The 12,850-nt window shown below is 39.4% G+C and overlaps 1 protein-coding gene across 5 annotated transcripts in view; it reads right to left on the bottom strand.

Moving 5' to 3' along the window:
• Positions 1-12,850, bottom strand: part of LOC148870508 (regulatory-associated protein of TOR 1-like) — a 51,810-nt gene that overhangs the window by 29,188 nt on the left and 9,772 nt on the right. For 4 of the 5 annotated variants that reach the window (XM_088971371.1, XM_088971370.1, XM_088971373.1 and 1 more), the window contains 3 exons: positions 540-622; positions 296-454; positions 81-197 (listed from right to left, as the gene is read on the bottom strand). In XM_088971371.1, coding sequence (XP_088827497.1) covers positions 81-197; positions 296-454; positions 540-622 — 359 coding nt within the window. Of the gene's footprint in view, positions 1-80; positions 198-295; positions 455-539; positions 623-6,877; positions 7,195-12,850 lie in introns of those variants that run through there. The other variant, XM_088971372.1, reaches the window with a different exon arrangement.

The raw sequence follows: 12,850 nt of genomic DNA, 5'->3' as shown, positions 1-12,850 counted from the left end.
AATGTTGCAAGACCCTATTCTGCACTATGTCAATGAAAACTACCCTTTGGTGAATGAAAGAAAGAGACAGTACTGCTAACCTCTATAAAAGCATTGACAATCATGCCAGCAGCAGAGCAATCAAAAACATATATGGAGGGTGTCTTCAGCCAGGAATCAAGATCACTTATTGGCAAAGGAATGTACTGTGTATAACTCTGCATGCAGTGCACCACGGTGAGAACCAGAAAAAGACAATACTCTAGCAAATGTAGTAGAAGAACAGAATGGAAAGATCTCTTTAATAGTTTCCTACCTTATTAAAGAGCCAAATTTCACCGTTAGCGGTTGGTTTTGGAACTCCATGCCCATTGTAATGAAAGAGCACTCTCTCAGATTTGGCATTTTTGCGACATGTGTTACAAAGTTTCTTTACTTCGTCCACAGTAGGATCAAGTTGAAGCTTATACCGAGCCTAACCACAACTCAAAGATTTCAAAATTATGAAAGCACTGGATGCAGTAAATTCTCAAACAAGCATAAAGCAGATACACTCTTACCCTGGGTTGCCATCTTTCATATTGAGAATGCAAAGCTTTTCCGATCGTTTCTAGTGCTTTAGGAGCTGCCATAGAAAATGGATCTGCCAAATAATAAAAAACGAATTTAGGAGAAGAAGAAGAGTTAGAAGTTAAAAGGTTATTACAAGTCATTGAATAATTTATTCATAGCAAATACAAGCTAAATTTTCTTTAAGCATACATAAAAGAAAGAAACATGTAGCCCATCCTCCACAAAATTAAACAAAGATTAACCAGTCATTTTTTAGAAATAGTAACCAAATTTCATTAGAAAAAAAAATAAGTACATGAGTTGATGTACAAAACAGAGGAGAAGCCCCAAAAGCTTATACAGGAGGAAGCCTATCACTATACAAAACTTCCACAAGAACACCAAATTTAGCTAAGCCACCTGCAATAGGATTTAGCTCCCTTGGAATCCAGATCAGGTTTGCATTAAAACAACCCAGTGAATCCCTAGCCTCTGCCAAATAATGACCCAATCTCCACGGACCACTCCCCTTGCCCCTTAGCCATTTTATGGTATTTGCTAAATTGCCTGGAATAGTTCAATTCTGAAAACACAAGTTTTTCACTATTCTGATTCCTGTGAGAGAAGCCATCACTTCGGCCTTAGTACAGTCAGCAAAACCTACTGGACCACTGTACCCAGCAGATATTACCCCTTACATCCCTTATAATGCCACCTAAACTAGGATTGCCTGAAGCATTTACATCAAAGTTTAGAGTCGCCACTCCTTCACAGCATAATACTGGCTCTCTCAAGACAATTTGAGAAGAGTGTGGAGGAACAGACAAGTATGAGCATTTCTGCTAAGGTCATTAACTGAGACATGAGAACCTTTAAATAAATCCAAATTAACAGCCCAAAGATTTCAAAGATAATTAATATCGGAAATTAACTCTTCAAGGGAGATGGTCTTTTTATCAAAAAGGCGCTTATTTCTTTCCTCCCAAACTCCCTAAAGGTTAACAAGTCATCTATGTGAGCCTAAGAATAACCACCAAAAAGATTCACCTAAACTGTCCAATTAATCTTCAGTCTATTGGATAAAATAGCTCGAAATATCAGATTTTTCAGATGGTTGATCACTAAATTGCTACCTCTATGACCAATCACGAGAAAAAATATCACTACCCATATAATCATAATTATTGGACATATTATTATTTTTTTCTGATCAAACTTCAGTCTTTTTGGAAATGATCCCTGCAGCTGTTTTCTGGGTTATTTGGGTGGAAATGAATAACCAGATCTTTGAAAATAAGATCTTTGAGGAGAATATAGTGATGGAAAAAATTAAAGAAATGTTCTTTTCTTCCTTCGCCTCAAACCCTTTGCTTAAAGCAAGACATCACAATACTTTCTTTGACAAATGCCTGTTATCTGTAATTAGTTTGTCGTTTATCTTTTTGTATATCCCCAATGTACAGCCCCTTGTTGTACACGCACACTTCCTTTTTTGATATATTAAAATCTATACTTACCTGTTCTAAAATAATTAAAAAAAAAACTTCAGTCTTTTTCCTAAGTTGATATAATCAGTCATTATGTTAAAGCTATAAAGATCAAAGAAGTAAGCAGAAATAATGGACTCCAGACTCCAGGTATTAAAATTGTGTCCATAATGAACAAAAAAACTTTAGAGAAAATTATGAAAATACAAGAAAGCCTAGCAGCAATATTTAACCACCAAGTAAAGGAATATTTCCATAGATTATATTTTTCTTTTACCATTTAACAGCAAAAATCTTTAATCATTTCTATTTTAGAAGGTTTCAGGAGGGACTAATTTAGATCGTTCCATAATCACTAGAGTAGAATAGTACCATTTATGAATTATGATGCCCCTGAGCTACCAAATGTGCATGCTATACATGCAGCTGTCTACAGAACCATCTTTTTGTAGACATTGTTATCTCATCCCCTTGTAGTTTTCCCATAATTATTTTTTGATTGGTAACAATTAATGTATTTTATATTAATCACTTGATATCAGAAGGCTCTGGGGTGGAAAATGTGTTGTCTATGCCAGTCAGAAGCTGAATTGATTCCACATCTGTTGTTACATTGCAAGGTGACCTGTGGAGCTTGGTGCTACTTCATCAGGTTATTCAAAAGATCATGTGCAATTCCTTGTGACCTTTCCAATGCTACTCTCCCCTCGCCAATGAAAGAGTATCAGAACAGAGGTGCAATTCTCTAGAGTCTATTACTTTTTGCTTTGTACTGGTCTTTATGTGGGGAAAATAGCAGTATGTTACATTGGAAGAGTGCACATAAGGAAGCCTCAATTGGAAAATTAGAGAATGATGATTGGTGGTGAGCCATATTGAATGAATTTCATGGCAGGCCTTTTCTTTCTGAATAATTCTGTGGCAGCTCTTTTGATCAATTCCAAAATCACTTGGAGGATCTAATAGAGAAAAGGTGGGAGTCAGAAAAAAAAAACAAAAGATCTGTAGTCAGCACAGACCAAGAAAGGCACTTAGGGTCGGACTGACAAAGAATTCAAGATGATTAAACACCCAAACCTAAAAAAGGAAGCCCAAACAAGTCCATGTTCGCTCACTCACTGAAGCTCCAAGAACCCCCTATTTGCTAATGTTGTTCATTCATTTATCTTAATAAAATATCTTCTTAAAAGGCAATTAAAATTATAAAATTATTATTTTTTGTGTGAAAATTAAGATTTTAAGACCCTAACATGGACTTGTTTGGGCTTGCCTCGAGGGACATGGCACAAAGGCATCTCGTAGAACAGGAATCTAATATGTTTTACATCACATTAGCTACTTGAAGTAATGCAATTAAAGAAAAAAAGAGATTGTGGGCCTTACATACTTGAAAACATTTTATATGTTTGATTTTATTTTTAAATTTTCATTTGAATACGCTTTACATGTTATGTTTATGTATTTTAATTTAAGATAATGGTCTTTTAAAACATTAATTTTAAAATTTAAGTTTATATTTTTTATTAATATTATGTTTAATGTTTTTTGAATTTTTGGCATTTTTTATTTTTTTTTTAGCATTTTTTTTTGTATTTTTGCACCTTGCTTCAAAAAGGCATGCGCCTCGGGAACAAATTGGCCCTTGTGCCTTTTTTGCACCTTGCACTTTTAAAACACTGGGTCCTGCAGGAGTAGAGGACTCCATCCATTCCGAGTTCATAGCTGTATTCCAGGGCTTGCTAGAGAACTGAATGTGAACAGTTTGATAATAGAGATGGATTCAAAGCTGGTAATGGGTTGGTTGACAGATCCAGAAACTGTAATCTGGACCTATAGGGAAGCTGTGCACAGGTGTAAATGGTTAACCACTAACATGAACATAAGGATTCTGAGGCAAAGGAGATCAGCCAATGGGATAGCTGATTATTTAGCTAAGCAGTGGGTGCATAGGGAGCACTTGTTTTGGGAACAATTGCAATCTAACTTGTAACTGAGGCTGCATCTTGTACCTCTCTTTGGGAAGCCTCATTGTAAAGTTACTTTTCTGCTTTATTACTAAAATTTCTTTACTTATGACTTATCAAAAAAAAAAAAAAAAAAACGGAATAACTCAGTCCATGTGAAAGGAAACCTATACACTTAAGAAAATTATTCCTCAATCAACATAGCCATGCTAGCAAGGACATTCTTCAACAAAAATCCCCACCTATCAAATATCAGCCCACAGCCAACCAACATAACCATTGCACAGAACCCAACAACTACTTTAATGAGCTCTAGAGGTGGCTCCTTTACAACCCCTACCTCTCTGGTACTAACTCTCAGCCTTCCCCATCCAGACTTCCTTTTCTCATTGAGCAAGGAATCCTCCACCCTTCTATTCTGATAAAAGGTAAAAATTTACCGTTTGCTTGTTTGCCACTTGCATTCACATCACTAGCTAATTGCCTAATTCCTTGCCTTCTGTTAGCTGTAATTTATTAAGTCTCTTTCTTATTCCATTTGTTCCTGCTATTCCTGTTCCTACAGCAAATGAAAGCATTCATTTGCTCTAGTGCCTCTCCCACCACCACCACCCACCAAAATAAATGTATAAATAAATAACCCACCTTCTTGCTAAGAGAAATTTGCCTGTCAATCACCTTAAAACATTCTTTCAGAAGCTCATCTCTTCTTCAGACCATTGAGAAGTGGGTTGATTGAGTTATTGGGCCCTTAGTGGGCTCTATTTGCTTTACTTTTCTTTGTATTTATTATTATCTTATTGCTGCCAATTTAGGGGCATTATTGTCCTTTTACCATTATCTGTAACATGTTCATATAAGCAATAGAATGGGGCTGGGGCACATGCACCCCAAGGCAGTTACTCCGTCTTATTTGGTTCCCTTCTCCTCTCTGCTTTTCTCTTCTTCTACTGTTTCTGCTTGCTTAAATCTTCTTATTTCTGATCTGTTTTATATTATTTTTCTTGATCAAACAAGACAAGTCATACAATCCAAGTCTTTTTCATCCTGAGATTTTACCTCACTAGCCAATTTATTTTCTTCTCTGATTGAATATAGATGCCATATGCATGTATATAATAACGAAGCATATAGATTCCACATGCATGTATGCATGCATACGTCATTATTAAGTCTTTAGTAGCAAGACCAAAATACATCCTGACAGACCTAGACCCACAATTGTAAGAACAGACCATATCAGATCTTTCTTGTCAAGTGTCAACCAAATGCATATAATAATGGCATATCCAGCCATAGGTTATTTTTAATCTTTCCAAGGGTGCAATAATTAGTCAGTCTAACCATTACCATGTGGGCCCTACAAAGTTATCCTAAATCTCCTGTTTTGGGTTTCTATTCTTCTTAGGCTTCTTTAAATGGGTCATCCTCAGGCTTCCTTAAAAGTTCAAGGGGTCTCCAGCAGGGGGACCCTCTCACCCCTTACTATTTATATGTGTGGTGAAGACACTTATCAGAATGACAAAGAGAGCTATGGAGGATGGTCTGTTGGAAAGTTATAGTCAGTTCTAATGGAGCCAAAGTGCCTCTCCTTCGGTATGTTGATGATACCCTCCTTTTTCTCCAAGCAGATAAGAATCAAACAGTCCATCTTAGGGTGGTGCTTGCTTGGTAACTTTTTTTTGATAATTGAAAATTAATTTCATTAATCAAGCAGAATAAAACTCTACAAGCATCCCTTGGATAGGCACAAGATGCAGCCTCCCCTAACATTACAAGTGGTCAGAGAAAAAAGATTACAAAGCTGCTCAAAATAACCGATCCCTAGAAGACCCCTGTTTAGCATGATAATCAGGCAAAGCATATGCCTCCCTACCCACCCAACGATATCTATATGATATGTGCCTTGTTAAACATTAACATTTTTAATGTGATCCCTATAACTCCAAACAACTGAATCTGGATTTGACAACCAGCCCAAAATCACCTTACGATCCCCTTCAATTAATAAGTTCTCCACTCCTAGTTGACTAGCAATCTGAATTCCTTCTACTGCAGCCAACAACTCAACTATTGTAGAATCCCCTATCAGCACTGGGCCTGAGAACAATAAGGATATGGTGTTGCCATTCTCATTTCTCAAGACTCCTATGCCAGACAGTCCTAGGTTACCCTCATTGCATCCGTCAAAATTTAGTTTAATAACCCCTTCCGAAGGAGTTACTCAAATTGCTGCAGCCCTGGTTTTCCTAACCGAAGTGTGTGCAACTGCAGCCCAATTCCTCCAAATGTCATCAAATGAGAAAGAGTTGAAAGAAGCCAAGGATTTCAGCCAGTTAATATCCCTGGTTAAAATACATTCTGTCACTTCTGTAACGAACCTCTCCTTATCTTGGAAGATTCTAGCATTTCTTTCTTCCCAAATTGTCCATAGGGTGGCTGCACTAAAACATCTCTACATATTGCTCCCTCTTTTTGTTGGGCAAACAAAGGTAGACGAAGAAAACAATAATTTTACCTTTGTTGGCTGATTCCACTTACATCCAAACAAAACAAACATCCAATCCCAAAGAGCTGCAGCAAAAGAACAAAAAACCTGTAAGTGGTAACAATCCTCACTATGGGATTGGCACAACACACACCAGTTTGGGGATAAACATAGGAAAGGCTTTTTTCTTTTGTAAGTTCTCCAAAGTATTGGTCTTACCAAGGTACACTTCCCAACAAAAAATAGCAATTTTGGGGGAAACAAGCTTAGTCCAAACTTCTTTTACTAGGAAAGGCTCAAGGGAAGTAGCAATTTTGGCTTCATTAATATCTTCAGGTGGTCCCCTTCTTCCAACTCAAAGGTATTCTCGATTTCAAATGGGGTGGTAGTGCGTATCGTGGGTTTACCTTTCCATCTTTGGAAGGATGAAGTTGCAGAAGCAATAGCAGTGGTGTGTTGAGCGAAATTGGAGGGTGTATTCTGGGGAGATCTCAGGTCTGCAGCTATCTTGTTGAATGGAGTCAAGCCCGAGGATATTCCCAGGAAAGTGAATGTGAAGGTGGAAGGTGCTTTCATGGAGGTGTGGTTGGCTTCCTCCATGGAAGCCGAACTGTGGAGGGAAGCTAGGAAGGAGGAAGATGCAAAGGTTGAAGATGAAGTCTTGCGTGGCAGCAAAGGATTGGAGGACCTGCAAGGAAAGGAAAGTTATACAAAAAAGGGCGAACAAAACTTGGGAAGTTCAAAAGACTTGCAGAAGATGGAAAGTTTGAATCGTGCGCAACAAGCTAGCTGTTGGGCCTCTGACAAATCTTATGCCCATGCAGTTACTAGTGGTGCCTATCCTAAACCAGCTATTACAACTGTTATTCTGCGAGAAGACCAGAAAGAATTAGGAGGATATGCTGATAATGGGGAATTAAATGTTTGGGCCAAGGGGAAAAAGATAAAGATAGGTTTGGTGGGCCCAGAACTCTAAAACTTGGGCCGGATCAATCGGAAGCTATGGGTATTGGGCGATTTAAAGAAGGCCCTAAAAGATCAGGGGCGGAGGCTTTAAATGGGCCGCAAAAATCAGGCCCACTTAAGGCGGGTCAGGTGGATATAGGAAGCCCATTTCAGGGTCCCAACCCAAAAGATTATTACTTAAAAAGGCACGTGACTAAGCATGTGCCTTCAATAGATGGTTATTACTATCTATCTTCTTCTTCTTCGAGTGCAACAAACCGAGCAGCGGGAAGACTGAACTCGGTGCATACTAGAGCTTCGAAACGGTGGATTCCGACGGTAAGATTACAGAAATCGTCGCCAGAAAAGCGTAATCCAAGGTATGTTAAACGAAGTGATTTAGAGAAAATGAAGGAGGGAGCTCTCTAAGAATGAAGACTTGAGCGATTCTGAATCGGATGATTCTGAGAGTCTGGGTAGCATCGATCTCAGCAGATCAAAGGACATTTCTGAAGAAGATAACTTTGGTACGGAAGTATTACTTCAGGAGGAAGGAGATGATTCTCAAAGTTTTGAAAGAGGCCTGAAGAGTACGAAGGAACGGCAGAAGGCAACTACAATTGGGATGCAATTTTTGTCTATACTTGCAAGGGAGGTTAACTCCTTATCCCAGGAAGAACAGGTTTTGGGTTTGGAAAGAAAAGACTCTACTGGATTGCTCTGTGATGTATTGCCTAAAGCCAGACAGCAATGGAAGACTAACTGAAATGCGGAAGTTGACAAGTTGTCGACTCCTATGAAAATTCTCCTAAGCATATCAGAATACAGGAGACAGGATTAGACTTGCCTCCCTATGCCAGTCCTGTTCCCTTGGAAGAAGCTCATTTGGTTCCCAACAATGAAGGTACTTTTGTCAATTCGGATTTAGTTACTGATGTTTTTCCTGTGGTTGAAACAGATACTCCAGCATCCCGAGGAATCTTTAGGCAAGGAGGAAAACAGAGAGCTTAGCACTGGTGAAGGTGAGAGGAGTGAGGGAGAGTAAGATCTGCTTAGAAGAGAGAAGCCTAATATAGTCATGTTACAGGAAGCCAAGTTGGCAGATCTAGATAGAAGATGGTTCAAAAGTGTGTGGAAATCAAGAGGAGTGTGCTGGACTTTAGCTCCCTCATGGGGAGCCTCGGGAGGGATAGTGACCTTGGGGAGGGAGGATGTTATAGAATACGTGGAAGAACTTATAGGGAGATTCTCTGCCTATAAAATTCAGAACTGTGGAAGATGGATTCATTTGGGTGTGTTAACTAATGTCTACAGGCCAAATGGTTATAGAGAAAGGAAGGAAATGTGGGAGGAGTTGTATGGAATTCAAGGCTTGTGGGATGGCCCATGGTGCCGGGGGGGGGGGAGGGATTTCAATGTAATCAGGTTTTGCAATGAATCAAATAATCCCCAAAGATCGATTGCTACAAGCATGAAAAATTTCAATGAATTAATTAACACCTATGGGCTAAAGGAATTACCCCTTCTACAAGCTAATTTTACATGGTACAATTTCCAAACAAACTCGATAGATTCCTTTTTTAATGTAGAGCGGGAGGACCATTGGAGGAATTTAGTGGCTAGAACCCTTCCTAAAGTTACATCTGATCACTGCCCTATACTATTAAGTCAAGAAATTCTAGGCTTTGGACCACAACCCTTTAGATTTGAGAACATATGGCTGACTCATCCGAACTTTGAACGAAAGGTTGGTGAGTGGTGGAATGAAGACTTCAGAAGGCTAAAGTGGAAAGGTGTAAGGTTCCACAAGAAGTTGAAGAGATTGAGAGCTAGGATCAAAGAGTGGAATCGAGAACATTTTGGAAGGGTAGAGGATCACAAGAATATTTTGATGTCCAGGATTGATGAGCTAGACTCCAAAGAATCCCAGAGCATTATGAATGAGCAAGAAAGGATTTTGAGAAATAGCTTAAAAAAGGAATTGGAAAAAGTTCTTCTTAGAGAGGAGATTTCCTGGAGGCAAAAATCAAGACACAAATGGATCAAAAAAGGGGACGACAATACAAAATTTTTCCATGCGTTGGCTAATGGGAGGAGAAGAAAAAACTGTGTAGCCAAATTAGAAGTGGATGGGGAGGAAGTCACAAATCAAGATGAGATAGCAAAAGTGTTGGTTGATCACTTTAAATCAATTGTAGGGAAGCCATTGAATAATAGACTAAGGCTGGAAGGTCTAGATTGGCCCAGGCTGTCTGAAGATCAAGCAATCTGGTTAGAGAGAAGTTTTGAAGAAGAGGAAATTAGGCATGCAGTGTTTTCAATGGACAGATCCAAAGCCCCTAGTGGCTTTTCATCAAGACTGTTGGAATGTGGTAAGAGAAGACATTTGTGTTGTGTTTAAGGAATTTGAGGATAATAACAAAGTAAGCCCCTGAGTTGATGCTACTTTCACAGCTCTAATCCCTAAGAAGAAAGAAGCGAAAAATTCTAAAGATTTTAGGCTAATCAGTTTGGTGACTAGCATTTACAAAATCTTCGCTAAAGTGATATCTTTGAGGATAAAAGTAGTGCTACCCTCCATCATTAGTCAAGCCCAGGGTTCGTGCAAGGGAGACAAATAGCAGATTAGATTCAAATAGCTAATGAGTGTGTGGAGGATATGAGAAAGTCTAGAAAGCAAGGTTTTGTTTGCAAGCTGGATTTAGAAAAGGCCTATGATCTTGTGGATTGGAGTCTCTTATTATAGATCCTATGGTGTTGTGGGTTTGGAGTTAGATGGTGAAGATGGATAAAGGGCAGCATAAGTTCTTGCCGCTTTTCGGTCTTGGTTAATGGGGTAGTCAAGGATTTCTTCCCAGCTTTTAGAGGGTTAAGGCAAGGTGACCCCCTTTCCCCTTTCCTCTTTACCCTAGTTGCAGATGTTTTCAGTAGTTTGATCTCTAAGGCAAACATGGAAGGTGTAGTGAGAGGTTTGTTGATGACCTAATAATCTTTTTGTGAAGGGGGTGACAGGAGAACAGTAAGTAATCTCAAATCTTTGATAAAGCGCTTTGAGAGAGTATCAAATCTTAAAATAAACATGGAAAAGTGTTGCGTGGTGGGTGTGAATCTGGATGAGAGGACTATTGAGTCGGTGGCAGAGTATCTAGGTTGTCCCATTTCCTCTTGGCCCTTATAGTATTTAGGTCTTCCTCTAGGAGCCAACCAAAGGAGGTAGAGTTACTTTACTAAAAGCTTCCTTAGCAAATCTGTCAATTTATTACTTCTCTGTGTTTAGGATTCCTGTTAGGGAGGCCAAGAAGTTGGAGAAATTAATGAGAATTTTTCTTTGGGAACCAGGGGAGGAAAAAAAGGACCACTTAATAAATTGGGGAATAGTGTGTAGGAGGAAAGAGGAGGGTGGGTTGGGACTGGGGAACTTAGTTTTGAAGAATAAAGCACTCCTAGGAAAATGGTTGTGGAGATGGCCCTTAGAACAGGAGAGACTATGGAATGAGGTGATAGATAGTATACATGGCAGTTCGGGAAATGGATGGGATGCTGGTGTATCGCATCAAGCCACATTGGCAACTCCTTGAAAAGCAATTCAGAGTATTCTCCCTTTTTTTCCTCAACTGTATCAGGTATGATGTCAATTCTGGTACTTCTGTTTTGTTCTGGGAAGACATCTGAGTGGGCAATTCTGCCCTTAAGGACAGCTTCCCTTCTCTTTATTCCCTTTCTTGCTACAAGGATAAAACAATCTCTCACTCTCTGAATTGGGACTTTGGGTTTCGTAAGGGCTTGAGGGATCATGAACTCTCTTGTGTTTCAGACCTTTTGTCACTACTTGAAAGTGTTTTTCTGGACCCTTTAAGATCTGATGTGAGACTTTGGTCCCCCAATCCAAAAGGTTACTTCACGTGTGCTTCCTTCTTTAAGTCCCTTTGCTCTCCCTCGGGACAAGTGGGTTTCCCAGCTAAGAAGATTTGGTCTAAACCTGTACCCCCTAAAATTATTATTTTCTAGTGGGAGGTGTTCTATAGGAAAATCAACACTTCAAACTTATTGCAGAAGAGAAGGCCTTCTATGTGTCTGTCTCCAAATTGGTGTGTACTTTGCAGGGCTAATGGTGAGGGTTGCTCTCACTTACTTTTAACCTATTCTTTTTCTGTTGCTATTTGGGTTGGATCTTTGCTTTGTTTGATTGCAGATGGAATCTGACCACAGCCGTATATCAGATTTTTTACCCTTCCTTCTTTGTGTGGCCCACAAAAATTGGTAAAACAATGTGGAGGTGCATTAGAGCTGCTGCTTTGTTGACAATTTGGGAAGAAAGAAATGTGAGGATTTTCCAAGAGGAGACAAATATTCAGAATGTAAGGGATTTGCACTATGACCAGGGCAATCCATTGGTTGAGATCATTGGATTCCTTTAAAACATATTCCTTTGATGACATTTGGAGGAACTGGATTGCTGTGGCTAGTAGCAGTAACAGGAACAACAGGGTACCAGCTGTGTGGGTGCCTCCTTCAGAAGACTGGACAAAGCTGAACTTTGTCGGTAGCAGCCAAGAAATCTGGGTCCATCAGGAATAGGTGGGGTGCTGAGAGATACAAATAGTAATATAGTAGCTTTATTCTCAGGCTCCGTGGGTATAGGAGATTCTATTAGAGCCAAGCTTCTAGCGGCAGTACAAGTTATTCAGATTGCAGACCAGTTAGGAGTTCAGAATTTGCTTATTGAAGGGGACTCCAAAGTCATTGTGGGCTGGTTGAAAAATCCAGCTTCAATTATTTGGTGCTACAGGGATCTTATGAGGAAAGCTAACTGGTTTTCAAACAACATGACTGTTAATTATCAGTGGGTGGGTAGAACAGCTAATACCATAGTGGATGGGTTAGCTAAACAGGGGGTATCAAGGGAACATTTATACTGGGCAGCACTGTAAACTTTCTTTTCCTAGTCTGAAGTAGTACTTTGTTGTTGTTGTGGAGACGTACCAGCTCATGCCTCTCATTTGGGCAGGCTGTATTGTAATATCATTCTGATTATCATGAATAAATTTTCAATCATTTATCAAAAAAAAGGGCTCAAGGGAAGTACTAGAACAAAGGGATATGAAGAAGGATGCATAAATGAAGGAACCTTTGGGATAGGGATCCACAGTCTTCCATCAAGAGAAGAGGGTCCAAACAAACACTGTAAAAATGGATAGAAGATCAGTAACACAAACAAGCTCAGCCTCCCTTAAGCCCCTACGAAAACCAAAGTCTCAGTTCAAGGAAAAGTTAAGATCAGAGGGGGAAAAAAGACAGAAATAACCTCCTTTTTATAAAGGGAAAGGAAATAAAGGGAAGAGAAGAGGTCTTTTAGAGGTTGATTGCCCACCCAAGTGTCTTCCCAAAAAAGAACCGATTTCCCAGAGCGAGTGTCATACCTTACAAATTGAAGG

Source organism: Nelumbo lutea, chromosome 2, assembly GCF_056320005.1.
Source record: "Nelumbo lutea isolate HS-2025 chromosome 2, American lotus-T2T, whole genome shotgun sequence".
In the NCBI taxonomy this organism is placed as follows: Eukaryota; Viridiplantae; Streptophyta; class Magnoliopsida; order Proteales; family Nelumbonaceae; genus Nelumbo; species Nelumbo lutea.
This window is presented reverse-complemented; position numbering and strand designations above follow the sequence as displayed.